General features: G+C 42.4%; 3 protein-coding genes across 4 annotated transcripts in view; 1 reads left to right on the top strand and 2 right to left on the bottom strand.

The window, feature by feature from the left end:
• Window positions 1-6,692, bottom strand: part of fmnl1a (formin-like 1a) — a 13,412-nt gene extending 6,720 nt beyond the window's left edge. Inside the window, exons 1-9 of the mRNA XM_083676975.1 lie at window positions 6,079-6,692; window positions 2,580-2,663; window positions 2,069-2,155; window positions 1,795-1,868; window positions 1,582-1,665; window positions 1,303-1,446; window positions 1,082-1,193; window positions 698-774; window positions 483-576 (exon numbers count right to left, since the gene is read on the bottom strand). Of these exons, the coding sequence (XP_083533101.1) occupies window positions 483-576; window positions 698-774; window positions 1,082-1,193; window positions 1,303-1,446; window positions 1,582-1,665; window positions 1,795-1,868; window positions 2,069-2,155; window positions 2,580-2,663; window positions 6,079-6,255 (933 nt within the window). The 5' untranslated portion in view covers window positions 6,256-6,692. The remainder of the gene's footprint in view (window positions 1-482; window positions 577-697; window positions 775-1,081; window positions 1,194-1,302; window positions 1,447-1,581; window positions 1,666-1,794; window positions 1,869-2,068; window positions 2,156-2,579; window positions 2,664-6,078) is intronic.
• Window positions 6,693-7,363: 671 nt separating this feature from the next.
• On the top strand, window positions 7,364-12,581 carry mlx (MAX dimerization protein MLX). 2 transcript variants are annotated; one of them, XR_014554404.1, is made up of 9 exons: window positions 7,364-7,432; window positions 8,254-8,290; window positions 8,551-8,640; window positions 8,985-9,094; window positions 9,327-9,429; window positions 9,702-9,801; window positions 10,195-10,396; window positions 10,813-11,618; window positions 11,666-12,581. XR_014554404.1 is itself a non-coding variant. In XM_083676926.1 (8 exons), the coding sequence occupies exons 1-8, from the start codon at window positions 7,391-7,393 to the stop codon at window positions 10,867-10,869; spliced, it is 741 nt and encodes a 246-aa protein (XP_083533052.1). In that variant the 5' UTR covers window positions 7,364-7,390; the 3' UTR covers window positions 10,870-12,581. The 2 variants fall into 2 exon arrangements, 1 of the variants encoding a protein (XP_083533052.1); XM_083676926.1 differs by having other exon boundaries at window positions 10,813-12,581.
• psmc3ip (PSMC3 interacting protein) lies at window positions 11,125-15,578 on the bottom strand. Its single transcript, XM_083676927.1, has 8 exons — window positions 15,500-15,578; window positions 15,051-15,151; window positions 14,850-14,939; window positions 14,590-14,701; window positions 14,293-14,438; window positions 13,845-13,898; window positions 13,685-13,744; window positions 11,125-12,714 (listed from the first exon to the last, which is right to left on the bottom strand). The coding sequence occupies exons 1-8, from the start codon at window positions 15,519-15,521 to the stop codon at window positions 12,658-12,660; spliced, it is 642 nt and encodes a 213-aa protein (XP_083533053.1). The 5' UTR covers window positions 15,522-15,578; the 3' UTR covers window positions 11,125-12,657.
• Window positions 15,579-16,391: the final 813 nt, after the last annotated feature.

Genomic DNA, 16,391 nt, shown 5'->3' on the forward strand with positions numbered 1-16,391 from the left:
TGGGAGAAAGGATAAGGGCTTGAAGTTTATTATGCCGAAACCACTGGCATGCACTTACACTGATGTCCACCAGAGGGCGAAAGCAAGCTAACCACTGTACTCTGTTAAAACATTTCTCTATGGGCCATTTATTTGTCCATTTTCTACCTTTGAAAATATATGTTTTTCTCCTATTAACTGTATGAGTAAGCAAACTTTCATCACTCTACTCAGGAAGTCGTATGATATTTATTAAGGGATCCTCCAGCTTTGAATAGATTACCTCTGCATGCGTGAGTGTGTTTTGGAGTTAAGTGTGGGCACTGTGCAGTGTGACTAAGTGAGGGGTTGTGTGTGTGTCAGTCAGGATGAGTAGGCTAAGTGGAGAAGAGGAGTCTGGGACCACAGACGGCACAAATGAGTGAGCAGAGGTCAGGTGATGAGTGAGCAGAGGTCAGATGATGAGTGTATGTGGTGAGTAAAGTATGGTGAAGTCCCTTCACCTCTTTGAAATTGTCAAAGGCAGAGAGGATGATGTCATGACCTCCCCTCACAAGGCACACAGCAGCCAATAACTCCAACACCAGGGCTTTGGTTCTAGAGATGTGAGAGAGTGAGCGGTCATATTCACATTACGCACGCACGCACGTACGCACGCACGCACGCACACATGCACACACACACACACAAACACACCGATGGGCATTGTTGCTCTCACCTGTGGTTCCTGTTATTGAGACTGAGAGTAATCTCGTTGACACAACGTGAGTGTGTCATCACCTGGTTAAAGCCAGACTGCAAAAAAAAACATCATGACGTCATCTAGATTCACACACACAGAGTTATCAGACATAGCTGTTGATCATAGAGGAGATCTTTGGGTGTGTTTTAAGGAGATCGAGGAAAACACATGGGCATGCCCCCCCCCCCCCAAGCTGACCCTTGCCCGCAACTAAACTACCGACTTGTTTTTCAAAAAAGTCCTGCAGCCAAATAATGCTATTATTCATAAGGGGGACAATTTTGTCTTTGACTTCTAACCAGTCTCCTACGCCCTTGACTGTGTGTGTAGTCAGTCTCTTGGTGTGTTTGTCAGTCTTACCTGGTAGTTCATAATGGCACGTAGACACATGATGCACACATGGACATCGTCCCTTTGGTTGGCCAAACGAGAGATTTTCAGAGTTTTTCTGTTTTGGGCCAGAGAGGTTAACCTGCAAGGGTTGAGTGGGATGTTTAGTTCAGCTAGGGAAGTTCCCAAGCGGTCAGTGGGATCTTTGTGATGCCATTAGCCTTGGTTAGCCTGAGGTGGGTGTTTCTTACCTTATAGTCAGAGCACGGGCGGCTTTGGTCATTCCGTGTGTGGGAGAGCTGCCAGTGCTCTTGCTCATGTCTTCCATGGACCTCTCTGCAGGCTTCCTTCTGTCAGACAGTGTCCCCCCATTCTCAAAACCCTCCATGTCAAACCTACGGACACGTTCGCAGGTACACACACATACACACGTGAGAGGCTATAGTCAAAACATGAGAAGATCAAGGTATGGTTTCAGTGATATACTGTAGAGGATTCTATCAGAGAGATGGGGAATCCTGTTTACTCACGAAGCATCACACTGGGCATAGGACAGGTAGTCCACCAAAATGTCCAAACCTTTGTTCTCCTCATTGAGAAACTCCTGGGCCCATCTACAGAGAGAGAGGGAGAGAGAGAGAGAGAGAGACTTTAAAGAATATGTTCCTGGGTCCAGCTACATAGAGGAGACACTATGACAATTCAGCCTGCTGACTCGGGCTAGGTCTGGCCGTGTTGCTCACCCAATGTGATTTGTGCGGAGGGAGATCTCCAGCTCTCTTAGAACCTGCGTAGACTCCTGGACCCGCTTCTTGAACTGAAAAAAATATCGATACCATATTGTGGTGCTCTATCAAGAACCCAACACCCCTAAATAATAGCTGTGCAGCCCTGCTCATTGTTCCAATCATTGATACAGTACTGTATCTATTGATGTAAATCCTTGGTCTAGGTGAGACTGGAGAAACGGTGTAAATGTGAGTGGGGGAGGGAGAGCCTGAAGGCCTAGATACCCACCCTACGGACCACGCCACCTTGGTCCTGATAGAAGCTCTTGATCTTGGTCAGATAGATGGATGGAGGGTTCTTCACCTGGAAACGCTCCTGAAGAAGCACACAGACACACCCAGAGATGAGGAGGGAGAGGGGTGCGGGGAGGTGAGGGTAAAGGTTAGGGTTTTGACGTGAATAGTGTGACTGAGTATAGAGATGACACACTATTATAAACACGTCAAGCACCGCAAACCACTCTCTACTGCCATGGCAACCAACAGGAACTTAGCTGCGCAGTGGTTGTGCTAGCGAGAGACAGTAACTACGTCTCTGAATGACCTTTATACCCCTTGCCTCTTACACTGCATTACCCAGGAGGAAGGAATACCAGCAGTTTTCAATCATTTTCAGTTTGCATTTTTATTTTTCTATACAGTCCATTACCATAAGGGTGCACATTTGATCTCAGATGCAAGGCTGTGAATGGGATTACACATATAATCTGATCTAAAACCCTCAGTGGGAGACCTCTTACCTGATCACAGACCAGCTCCCACTTCTTGTCATTGTCATACTGACTCAACAGCTGCATCTTGTCTGGGGGCAAGTTCATGTTGCTCTGAAAGTGAAATGAGGTAAAAACCCAAAGCATCTTAGTAATGAGGTGATGAATATCTGAGATACAACTAGTTTTGGGATCACTGTTTCTAGGAGTATTCAATATTTCTGGAATGAAACTTGACTGGTCTCCATTAGCCTTTTACTAGGCAAACAGCAGTGCATTTCTGTGAATATGTCATAACCTACAGTGAGGCCTCTCAGGCATATGTCTCTACTGCACCAAACAAGTCTCAGACATCGGCACAGCTGTTTCCTGTGCGTGCACTGATGTTCAAATGTGATCAGAAAAGTACAATTGCTCCTCCTCCAGCCCCACCATTTCCTCACTTCATAACTCTTCAGTGCTCCTCATCATTCTTCCCCCCGACACCACTGCCACAGCCAACGACCCCCCCCCACCACCACCTGCTCCAGTGTCTTCATCAGTACGGCTCAGGTGAAGAGAGAGCTGGGGAAACTCCACACCAGGAAGGCTGCGGGCCCTAACAGTGTGAGCCCGAGGGTGCTCAAAGTAGTATTCCAGTACCTCTTTAACCTGAGCCTCAGTCTGGAAAAGGTCCCATCAATGTGGAAAACATCTTGCCTGGTACCGGTACCAAAGAAAAGGAACCCCAGTGTTCTGAATGACTATAGACCGGTAGCCTTGACATCCCACATCATGAAGACCATGGAAAGACTGGTGATAGCACATATGATGCCCCTGGTGAAGACATCCTTGGACCCCCTGAAGTTTGCCTACCAGGCACACATTGGTGTGGATGATGCCATCATCTCTCTGTTTCCTGGATTAAGAACTATCTGACCAACAGGCCACAGTTTGTACGGCTGCAGGGATGTGTGTCAGACTGGGTGGTAGGCAGCACTGGCGCCCCCCACGGAACAGTTCTGGCTCCCTTCTTCTTCACCCTCTATACCTTGGACTTCAGGCACAACACAGAACCACCGCTACTCAACATCAGCAAGACAAAGGAGATGGTGGTGGACTTTAGGAGGACTAGGGTCCCCCTGTCTCCTGTTTCCAACCAGGGAGAGGACGTGGAGGTGGTCCAGAGCTACAAGTACCTGGGGGTGCACCTGGACAATAAACTGGACTGATCTGGTAACACAGATGTCCTGTACAAGAGAGGCCAGAGCTGGCTTTATCTCCTGAGAAAGGCTCAGGTCCTTTGGCGTGTGCGGGACTCTGCACTGCTGAACATGTTCTACCAGTCAGTGGTGGCCAGCGCAGTGCTGTACATGGTGGTATGCTGGGGGGGCAGCATCGTGTTTGAATGTTTAATCTCATATTTGTATTTACTGTAGGTCTATATACTATGTCTATCTATTTAGTGCTGCCCATAGCCACCGCTGGACTTGCTACCACCACCCCCCCCCCCCCAAGGCCCCCCCCCCGCCCACCCATACAAAATCAATGGCCCTAGGTGTTGGTACTGGTGATCAGAGTCAGGCTGGGGGATGTTAAATCATACTGGGCTGTTCTTACTGTATATAATGTTTCAGATGGCTATTTTATTCTATTATTCTATTGTCATTTTTTTTTTTTAAATGTGTTCCTGTTGTTTGTGATATGAGCTGCAGTAACGCATTAAATTTCTTTTCTTCTTTTTTTTAATTCAATTTCAAGGGATCAATAAAGTACCAATCCTATCCTATCAGAGGTAAAAGTTACCACCATACTAAACCACAGATGACTCACTGTGTTACCACCATCCTAAACCACAGGTGACTCACTGTTTATATGTATTGATGGTAGTCAATGGATACCATCTGCAAAAAAACTAAAAACAAAAACAAATAATACCCCCAGTTCACCACTAAAACATTGAGAGAACGCTCAGAAAGTTGCTAATAAGTGAGACAAATTGATGTTCAGACAGTAACATATTTGCATTAGTTTTGTGTGAAGCTGTTTTCAACACCTTAAATATTGCCAGTCAGGTTAACAGCTTAACAAAGGTTGTATGTTTGCAGTGAAATGAGTGTTATTTTGGTCAATGCAGCACTAAGGTCGACCTAGAAGGGTGCGGTTAGATATACTTAATGTTCTAAAGCAGTTTGTGGCTTCCTCTTCATGCAAAACTTGAGGTTGATATGTGTGCTACAGAAAGTGCTAAGCTTGGCTGGGGACGTAGGTTTAGTGTTTGGGTGGGGTCTGGGTGGAGACAATTGGCGGTTTTTGAGGGACAAAGACATGCAACTGAAAAATGAAATGCACACAAATACATAGTATGTATTGTACATCTATACATGAGCTTACTCATACACACACAGACTCATATGCACTAAGATGGATATACATTCTACTGTATGTGCGTGTAGTGTGCACTCACACTAAAAAACACACACACAATAGGTGGGTGACTGGGTGTTTAGATGATTTAGAATCACTTTTCTGTAACCAAGGGGAAGTCCTGCTCTCAGTTCCAACAGGTTATTTCTGGCTGACTGTCACCCTGAGCCCACACTCACAACTCAAAAACAGAGACATTTTCCCTGCAGCATTTCCCTACAGCATATACAGTACTTAAATCCCACTCACTTACGTGTGTGTGTGTGTTTGTGTGTGTGTGTGTGTGTGTGTGTGTGTGTGTGTGTGTGCGTATGTGTGTGTGTGTGTGTGTGTGTGTGTGTGTGTGTGTGTGTGTGTGTGTGTGTGTGTGTGTGTGTGTGTGTGTGTGTGTGTATTGAGGTCACACTATCTTAGATAGAGCCGGCTGGTAGAGCGTGTTGGACAGGAAATGGCTTAGGATGCACATTTTAGCATATTAGCTAATAGTTACTCATATTTCACACTTTGCTTGATTTGACTTATTGTAAGTTGCTCTGGATAAGAGCATCTGCTAAATGACTAAAATGTGAAAAAACATGTAAATGTAGTCCCCCATCATGGGTGTGTATGGTTCCAAGTTTAGAGCTGTTGAAAATTCTGGTGAAACATTTGCCTTCCTGTCTTGTGGTCTCTCTCGTGCAAAATATATTGCTTAATTCTGGACCATGCAATCATGGTCTCTCTATAGTTCCTCTAAAAAAGGGCGGCCTCCATGAGCTCATCCACCAATAGCACACTGAGCAGGCTGAGCAGAGAGGCCAGAGTCAGAATACATACAAAGAGGATGTGAGCTTTTGAATGGGATTCAGGCCAACAGAATCTTCAATCTCTACTATTGTGGCTACCAGTAGTGAGAAAGACAGTATTGTTGTTAAACAGGAACCAGAGTCACCTTTACAGAAATTAAGAGATTGAATATGTTGCCTGTAGTCCCACACACACCTGGTGGCCAGCACATGAGCTGTAACTTGAAACATTATTTTACTCCTGCACAATAGTCTACATATAGCAAGTGTGTGATGCGTTTCTGTATTTATGTGTGTCTGTCTGCTCTCCTCTCCTCTCCTCCTCTCCTGTCACTCACCAGTACCACATTGAAGCGCTCCTCCAGCTCCTCCTCTGAGGGCATGGGCAGTTTGGGGGGAGCAGGCTGCTTCTTCTGTAGGGTCGGGGTGGGCTCACTCATGCCCGTGCCTGCCCCCACAGAGCTCCTGGCCTCTCGGCCTTCCGCCTGCTCTATGCCCCCCGCCGCATTCCCCATCACTAGTCTCCACAGGTAATCCAGGAGGGAAAGGTAAAATAACTCTCCTTGAACAGAAAATGCAAACTACTCCAAAACAGACCGAGACCCTAATGTTTGCCCACTTGTGCACACTGAGAAGGATGGTTAAATCCAATGAAGGGCGAAAAAAAATCCAACTCACTACCTCCAAACAAAGATCAAGTCAATCAAGTCCTTCAGTGTATTGCCTCTCACTGTCTCTGTTAGATTGAGAACAGTGGTAGAACAGCCACTGGCCTACTGCAGCTGTCTTGATGTAACAGCATATTTTGTCCTCATCCCTGTCGCCCCTCTGCTCACTCTCTCGCTGTCCTAGTTCTCAAACCAGAACAACAGGTACAATAGGTAATATTGAAGAAAGTATCTGAATAATGGAACCAGTAAAAATCTACAAGTTCCTATGATGAGTTCAGACAGCCGTGTGAGAGGAAGGATAAACTGATATGACACTCTGTAGCAGAAAACCGCAGAAGCTCTAGCTTCCTGTGTGTGTGTGTGTGTGTGTGTGTGTGTGTGTGTGTGTGTGTGTGCGCGTGTGTGTCTCTGCCAGAAACAAGAAGACTAGAGGGTGGAGGGGTGAGGTGGAGGCGATGGAGTGTGTTGACAGTAGGGAGGAATAGAAGAGAAGCAATGAGGATACGATTATTAGTGGAAAGTGGATATGAGATGGAAGAAAAACAAGGTAGAGGCAGATGTTTATGCAGCCAAAATAGGTAAGAGGTCTAATAATTTAAGTGAAGGCTGCAGGTCACATTTGTAACCTCTCAATGAACACACTCCAAGAGCGCCACATTGTGGATGCAGCCTTCACTCACAGCAAGCAAGGCTAGAATGCAGCCTTTCTGTGTTGTTTCCAGGTGTTGAATAAAGGTTGACTAATCATCGTATAATTGCGCTACAGAAGCACAACAAAAGCTTTGAAAACATTTATACTCCATACGTACAGTATTGCTTACTGTTGTTTTCACTTTAGTAGCGAAATATTTTAGCGCTATCATTGACATAATAACTGAGTGTGCCAGTCGGTTACATCCAATAGGGGGCGTAGTTTTACATTTTACTCAATATTGTTTTTGCGTCCCATGATGCTCGTATAACAGCTGTTTGTTCCAAGATGACGGATCCTACTGCGTCGCCTGAGGATCACTGGAACAAAGTAAACTACTACAATACGTTTAGCTAGTTCATAAGGTAGATTATGTTAGTGATTGAAAATATGACAGTAACATGTCATCAGGGTGTGACAGTGTTTGGAGATGAATGCAAAAGTTGGTTGGCTGCCTTTGCTAGCTAGCTAATTAGCTTGCTCACTTCAGCGAGCAAGCTTGTGTTTTTTTGATAGCCTAGGAGTAGAAAAATAATGTATATTTCTATCTAGCTATGTATTGGCTTGCTAGGCTAGCTAAAAGGTCAGATGTATAACGTGAAGTAAACTAGCTAGTATGTGTTTATCTTTAGCTAGCTACTACTAGCTAGGAGTAGCCAAGTAGATCTATCTATCTTGGCATGGATCTGCCACTGCCAGCTGTAATACCTTGCTTTGCCCTGACTTATCAGTAACACTAGCAAGCTAGTAGTATGGGTTCCTTTATAGCTAGTTACCGCCTCGTCCAGCTAGTACTAGTTTCCCATCATAGTGGCAAAAGTCCTAAAAAGCTGTCGTCGGGATCAATGGATCAATCTTAGCTATATATAATTTTCAAGTGTTGTGTGTTCAGGTTTCATTATGTTCGAATGAGGAGGTGTCCCGTGTTAAGACAGAGCGAATAAGGTAGCTCTGTCACAGACATTGTCAACCCCCGCCCCTTGAATGAAATCAGAACAACTCATATTGGGTGCTTATGCATACTGTGTTTGATTGTATGAGAGACAACAGAGGCAGAATATTCTTCATAAGTAAAACCACCTCCTTATCCACTCTGTTTTTATCCCCTTTCCTCTCAACACCTTTCGCTGTATATTGCAATGGCTGAGCAGACAGATGGTGCCTTCAGTGACAATGGCTTTGAACACAGTGAGTAGCTTCTGTTGTTCTTCTGTATATAGATTGTATCCCTTTCATATGCTGTTTTCTTATGTAAAGCACAATGTCCTAAGTCCTCCTCATTATTTAAAAAAAAAAATATATATATGTTTTCTCTTGCTACACTGCATTTTGATTAGATTAGATTTTGATTAGATTTTGATAAAACACTTCCCTCAGCATTTCTCTCTAGGTATGTTTCTCTCTAGGTATCTTCATTTCTGACCTCTTCCACCATGTCCTCATTTAAGGTTTCTTTGCCGAGAATGCAAGGAAGGGTAATGTGGTCTCCAGGGCCAACAGCATTGGGTCTACAAGTGCCTCTTCAGTACCAAATACAGGTATCATGATCTAATTGTGTGTTTCAACACCATATTTCAATAATTGTGATTGAATATATATATATTGATGGTGTTGGTTGCGTTCCGGATTATAAACTGTTAGTGAAGCTAAGCAAAATGTTTATTTTGTGTTCAGAAAATCCCCTGAATACAATCAGCCATTTTTTCTACCATCTCTACTTTTCTCTCACCCCCATCTCACATCTATTCTCTTTTGAATTAATGCATTGCATTTTCAAGTGACTAGTTTAGGTTGTCTTTGTTAGTCTGCTCTCATTGTTTGCGGCTTTGTTTTGGCATGAGGTCAGACTGAAGCAGATTTGAACGCCCTCTTCTCTCTTTAGACGATGAAGACAGTGATTACAGGCATGAGACCACATTCAAGGAGTCCTACAAAGACCGGCGGAGACAGGCACACACACAGGCAGAACAGAAACGCAGGGATGCAATCAAGGTTGGGCTCAGATTGGGAGAGGGAGGGAGGGAGGGAGGGAGGGAGGGAGAGTGGTTAAGGAGTAGAACAGAGGGTAAAACGGGAGGAGGTGGTCAGTGACTGTCAACAATTATCTTTTTCATTTATTTTTTTTATTTTTTTTATTTTTTTATCAAAGTTTCTTACAATCAACTACATTTAGATTTTCTGATGCTCATACCATCTGTCATATGTGGGATTGTTGTCTTGACAGAAAGGGTATGATGACCTACAGTCCATAGTGCCCACCTGCCAGCAGCAGTCTGAGTTTGCCATGGGGACACAGAAGATCAGCAAGGCCACTGTACTGCAGAAAAGTAAGAGATTCTAACCTGTATTATCTCCTGCTGGAGAACACTGCATTGTCTCAGCATTTCTTTCTACTCTCAAATGCCATTTTATTGTGCTCCGAAGACATTCAATGTTGCCTGCCAAAATATGTTTGAAGTTCCACTTTAAATGAAGGCTTCGGAAGGGTGCCACTTATGTTGTCAATGTACTAGAAATACATTGAAAGGGTTGGGCCCAATATCTGGAATTTTCCACCATGCGCAAGAAATCCCTGACTGTGTTTTTCTGTTTCCTGCAGCCATCGACTACATTCAGTTTCTGCACAAGGAAAAGAAGAAGCAGGAGGAGGAAGTGTCCATGCTGAGGAAGGAAGTGATGGCACTGAAGATCATGAAAACGTAAGGCTGGGCCTCTCTAATGTCTAGCATAATTGTCAACTGTTTAATACATTATTACGTAAAAAGTCAAACCAGAGGGAGCTGCAGGGTGTAAGCAGTGAAGATGATATTAGCTACAGTAGCTCAGTATTTGAGTACATGTAAGGTGGCAGAGGCTGTATTAGGTCAACCCAGCCAGTCAGACCAGGCTGTCTTTATCAGAGAGTGGGCAATGCCTCAGTACAAGAGATGAGACCAATCAGAACATGGACATGACCTTAGAAGCCAACCAATATTGCACTTTTACACTAGGTATATGAGGGTTATGGTATCTCTGAATGGATCAAGGCTCCTTTACCTGAGAAGCCTCACATCAGATGTTGTGGTTGTTGAACCGTCCCCGTGTTTTTGTAGGAACTATGAGCACATAGTGAAGGCCCACCAGAACCACCCCCAGCAGGGGGAGGAGCAGGTGTCAGACCAGGTCAAGTTCAGCATCTTTCAGAGCATCATGGACTCCCTGTTCCAGTCCTTCAGCAGGTCTGTGTCTGTGGCCAGCTTCCAGGAGCTCTCAGCCTGCATCTTCAGCTGGATCGAGGAGCACTGCAAACCACAGGTAACACTCACCCCACTGCTCCCCCATGGGACTGTACTCTTTTATTTTGGACTTACTATCTCCAGATGCTAAATGGTTTTGACCACCAGTTCTATACATCAGGCCCAACGGATCCAAAACAACTCACCACTGTTGGCTGTAATAATCATGGTTACTTTTAGTGCACTGAAATAGGTGTATAAAAAGTGTTGTCATTTCTAAATTGTGAAACCAATATGTAGACAAATACCATCAAATAAAAGCTGAGAATATATGCTTTAACCTCATAGTAACTGTTTGATTTATAAAAAAATAAATAAAAAAATGTCCAAACATTTAGAGCCAAAGAAATCAATGCTTCACTGTCCCATTACTTACGCAGGGAACTGTATGTAGCTGTGTAGTGTAATCCATGTCTTTCTGCTTTCCCTTTACAGACATTGCGTGAGTTTGTGGTGGGAGTGCTTCGGCAGCTCAATGGCCAGCTGTATTGATGCTGGCAAGGTGTAAACTCCGGACCGGACTCTCCCTTGGGACAGAACCGGGGCTTGCTCTGGGCTCTCAGGGTGTGGTACAAACCTCAAATGGCAGCCTATCCTGTACGCTCTTGGCCTCTGCAGTATTTAAATGGTAAACTCTTACTCTGTCAACCAGTGTCTGCAGCATGCATGGGCAACTCCCGTCCTGGCAAGTCCAATTCATACTGAATGCGACTTGGCTATGGGAGTTCCCATGCTTCATCGTATTTGTTTTTTCCTCATCCGGGATTACATTTATTACGGATCAGGTGTGCAGTCAAGAAGGCGAATCATTGCTAACCGTTCCGTAACAACGTGTTTGTGTCTAAACTGCCATTACAACGTGCTTTTGAGTATATGTATTATGAGTGGTGAAATTATATACATTTGAGGAATCGGACACATTGTCTTGGTGAACAGTTAGCTGTGAAGGCCTTCGCCTTATTGAACACTAATTTGCTTATAGGGCTGCTTTGCTGGAACATGTGCAGTACTATTTCAGTGTTCATTCTTAAGTGTTTGTTCTTTAGTCTGTGTGTTCCATTTGTCAGCGGTGTGTGTCCTGACTTGCATTACTGCCTCCCACACACTCATCAGAGACATGGCTCGGATGAGGTTTGGCAATGATAAGACACTTACTAAGTGTTTAAGTCATGGCTAACAGTTTTCTACTTGTTCACTGTACTCAAAGATTATGTGTAAAACTCATTGTTTTTATTGTACAGGTCATGGACTGTCATGTAATGTCTGAGGATGATAGTACATTGTACAGGTCATGGACTGTCATGTAATGTCTGAGGATGATAGTACATTGCCCATTGATATTGATTTGTACTGAAATTGTATGTGGAATTTAAGTTATAATGCTGATAATTATACGGGAGCCACTGCTAGACCAGAAAGTTCACATTAGTACCTGGACTGTCATGTCAACCAGAGCCTCAGGTCCCCTCGTCAATATAGAAAGTAGGCCTCAGTGCCTTTGATTGACCTGTTAAAAAATAAATAAATAAAAAGCTGGACTCTAATTAGGCTGTTATTTGTTTGTAGACAGGGATAGCCCACAACAAACGTTAATGTTGTGAAAGTATTTTAGAACAGTTTTATCTTCATTGTGTAATGACAAATATGATTGCTGTTGTGATGTTTCATAATTTTTTATTTGTGAATTCGTAACTGCAGATTTTTAGCCCTTTCATAATCTTTGTTGGCACAGACACGGTATAGTAGATATTCATGAATATTTCTAATTTTCTGTATTTTTTTTTAATAATGTTAGAACCAAAAACAGTCCCAACAGCAAAGAATGTAAAAAGTCAATAGAAATGTGAATAATAATTAGATAATTTTATTTAGACATTGTCCTCAGGAAAACTTGTACGGACCTTATGGTCTACTTAACATCAGAATGTTTAATCTGTGTATTCACCTGCCTTGAAAAAAGGGATAATTTGTATGAGGACAAACATCTTTGTGCTGGTATGAATAAATCAGGTCTACTGTTGTTACAAAGTCTGTCTTTCTTGCTGATATGGACAGAATAATTTGATTGAGGTATTTTTGTATGAATATGATTTTTAATTGCAAAATAAACATTGTTTAAAGTAAACATCTGTACGTCTTTTTTTTTACAAAATATACATTTTCTGTAAGACAAACAAAGTTCTTTTCTCTAGTCTGTACCTGTTCCATACTGTTGAGAGCACAATGCATCTCTGGAACAACATTCACACTAATAAAGTAACACAAGAATCCTCTATTCTGTTAGGTACTTGGCATAATCACTTTACAGTCCTCATCAGTTTCCACTCCGACTTCTTCCTGCATGGAAAGAGCACACAGAAAGAAGAACATTGCAGTTTTTCTTGATTGATTGAGCACATTTCTTGAAACACAAGATAATTAGTTAACACGTTTGCCAAAACACATTTATTTTAGTAAAATGCACTACAACGTAGAATACAGGTCGAGGTCATTCTAAGCCCAATCAATAAGCCATGACAGCCACCAGACTGTTCTGAAATGATTTCTGTAGTTAGAAACAGATAAGTATTCCTGCACCAGTATTTTGTAGGAGTATAGTTTCATCCCAAATTGGCAATTTTTACATATAATATTCAAATGAATTCAAACCCCAAATCCAATTTGGACCAAAGTCCTACCTGATAATTAAGACATGAGGAATCGAAAACAATGATCAAAGGTCACCCATGAACCCTCCAAACCTCTACTTGGAAGATTTTATTGACCAGTATGGAATATCAGTTCTCTATGTTTGACTTGGCATGAATAGTAACATGAATGTGGCTTGGAGTTTTGTTTCTTCATACATAATGTATTTCTGGTTAATCTGGGTGTTGCCCTGTCCAAATATATTAGTCATTGGAGTTGTGTCTAATACCCCATTATACAGTGCGATAGTACCAGAAAGAAAAGTGGTGCTTAACATTAGCATTTAATATGAAAGCAAAGAGAAATGACTCGCAACTGTTTTGCCAAAACGTTTGCTGTTGTGCTCATGTATGTTATTGTGGTGGGCATGTGAACACCAGTTTTAAACCGTTTAAGGGATCGAGAGAAAAACTGTAACAAGCTCTATTGTGATTACCTGGTGGCTAGCCTGATGCTATAAGGATATAAATGGTCATGTCTGCTATCAATGCATGCACAATAATGCGGCAGAATTATAAAAAGTGTTGTTTCCCCAGACTGCATAAATGTTATACCATTTGAAAGATAGAGACATTGTAGAAAGACAGGCTTTTAAATGATTTAAACATGACAGACTCACCAGAAACTGCTTCTTGGTCTTTGGATATCCCTCCAAAATGGCACCCATCATGTCAGATACCTGAGAGGAGCAGAGAGCAGAATTAGACTGTTTGTTCTGATTCATCATTTGGCCTCTCTTGTGCTGAGACCCTTGTGACTTTAAACAGTAAGAACGTTACCAGTCTCTTCCTCTTCTTCCACTCCTTAACATACATATTTCTCTCCTTGTAGACCTGCAGGAGAGACAACAATGAGCAAGATGTAAAAGTCCTCTTTTATATTTGCAACTATTTAGTACATTTACATTTTACATTTATGGCATTTAGCATTATGCCTTTATCCAAAGCAACTTACAACAAATAAATTTGTTTAAGTAAGTGAATCATCTATCCATCAGTAAAAAGTAATCTATGGTAGGACCAGGGGCCATTGGCAGTCACAATGCTTGAAGAAGGAAACTTTTTATTTTTTTATTTTTTATATATACAGGAGAGAAACTTCAACAGGGAGGTAGTGGGGATGAATAGGTCTTACCTTGACTACCTTCACTGGTCTTTACTGCCATGATATTTTGCAACATAAGTATTTTCATCAGTATCGATAATCACATTGTAACCCCTACTGTACCTTCTCTTTCTCCTCTGGCGTGACATGATCAGTAGCTGCTTTTATTCTCTCCAGATGCTCCCTGTACCCAGAACACTCTACTTTCAGCTCTTTGATCTCTGACATCATTTCCTCTGTGGTAAGGGAGCTGTTGAGCTCTTTCAGCTCTGCAATCAGAGATGTGAGGTGACAAACAAACAAAGATAGCCAACTCAAAAATCTGGACCACCAATAAGCAGGCTTCAATCGCTTTAATTAGTCCACTGGGAAGTGAGTCTCCAGGCTAATACTTGACCAGGGTCCAGCAGTGTGTCTCACCTGTGTCCAGCTGTCTGCAGCTCTGAGAGACAGCCTGCACCTGTGTGTTGAGCTCAGAGATCCGACTGTCCATTGACCTCAGGTCTGCATCTCTCACTTCTGTAAACTGGGCCTGGACATTGAAGTGATTATCAAATCAAAACAGATGATTTGCAAGTGTTCAATACAGTAATACAGACATGTGTTGATCAACATACAATACACAGTGCCTGTATTGAAGTTGTGCTGGCTACTCAATTGACTGTTAAAATCAATATTACCTGATCAGCAAAGTAGATCTTTTGCTTGCCATAGATTTTCTCCTTGATCTTTCCTTCCTGAGCCAACTGTTCCATGGCTTTAACCACTGCCTGCCAGGACGGTTTTTCGAAAATGAATGAGTGATTTTAGGTGAACTGTATGATCATGATGATTTAGATATCAGATTGCGTGGTCCAGACCAGCGGTTTAGTATTTCTTACCGTCTTTCCCAGACCATGCTGCTTCTGCAAGTTACTAAAGACATCTTGGGCACTGTAGGGGCGGTTCTTTTCGTTCAGGTAAGCAAGAATGACTGCTACACCTGAGAATCAACAGTCAACATACATAACCTTTAACATCATGCACCACTATTTTCTTTGAATTGTCTGTGGTCAAGCTACGTGTATATGAAATCATAATACCTCGGTCTCAACACAAGTGCTACCTTCTGTACTCTTCTCACATTGACATGATAACAATATAATTTAGCTGGCGATACGGTTATTCAGCCATCGTGGTTATATAATCTGAATAAAGATTATATAGATTATATAGCTAGCTAGATAACGCCAACTGTTTGGTAAAATCAGGTGATGGCAACATACACACCCATTACAAATAATATATCGAGTATATATATACTAAAATACACAAGCAGATCTTTTCATACCTCCATTATCTTTTTTGCTCATCTTTCAGAATCGTTATTGTGTTAACATTCTGGTTAGCTGCCTAGCGAACTATTTCTATCGTATTTGACCTATGTTAAATTTGGCGCGCCGCGATGCACCGTGGACCTCGTCAGAAACCTACGTCATGACCAAAACAAAATGCATGTATCTTCAACACCCTCCACACTGCGCCAACTCTGTGCACATTTGAGAGCGACTGGAGGTTTTTTGTGGCTTAACATTAGAAATGTTTATATGTGAGAAACAGACAGACAGAGCTAGAGAGCCGTAAGTGTTTGTCCCCCAGGTTTATAGAGTATTCTAAGGTCTGGTTTTCAATAACCATATAAAACCTAGTCGTCGACCAGAGAATATGGATGATAGGGGAAATTGCCCCATCAGAACTGTACTAGTTGAAATTGCTTCAAAATAACAACGAGAGAATTAATCCAGACTTTATATTTAATAAGATTTGCACATCAAAACATATGAACCCCCCCCCAAAAAAAGAAAAAACGAAATTAAAAAAAAAACATTGTACTGTACACATATACTGAACATAATACGAATGAGGAATTGCCCCTCTTCATGGAGGGACACTCAGTAACGTTCCTGTTAAAATTTGAGTGGTCCAAACTAGCCAATCTCTCTTCTTCAGAAGAGACATTTTCTAGGCCATCTCCATGAACAGGGGGATCCAGCAGTCATCTATTGTACTAAATCTCCCACAGCCATGGCTTTCTATACAACATTACACAAATTATGTTACTGGGCAATTTTCTTCTCTCTCTCTTTATATATAAACCAGCATTCTCTTTCTGATTGTTTGATCGAGCCATTTGAACAAAGCTCAACTGTGGCTCATTTGAGACTGAATGATGAAGAATCACT

The sequence above is a fragment of the Argentina silus genome (assembly GCF_951799395.1).
Source record: "Argentina silus genome assembly, chromosome: 9".
NCBI lineage: Eukaryota > Metazoa > Chordata > Actinopteri > Argentiniformes > Argentinidae > Argentina > Argentina silus.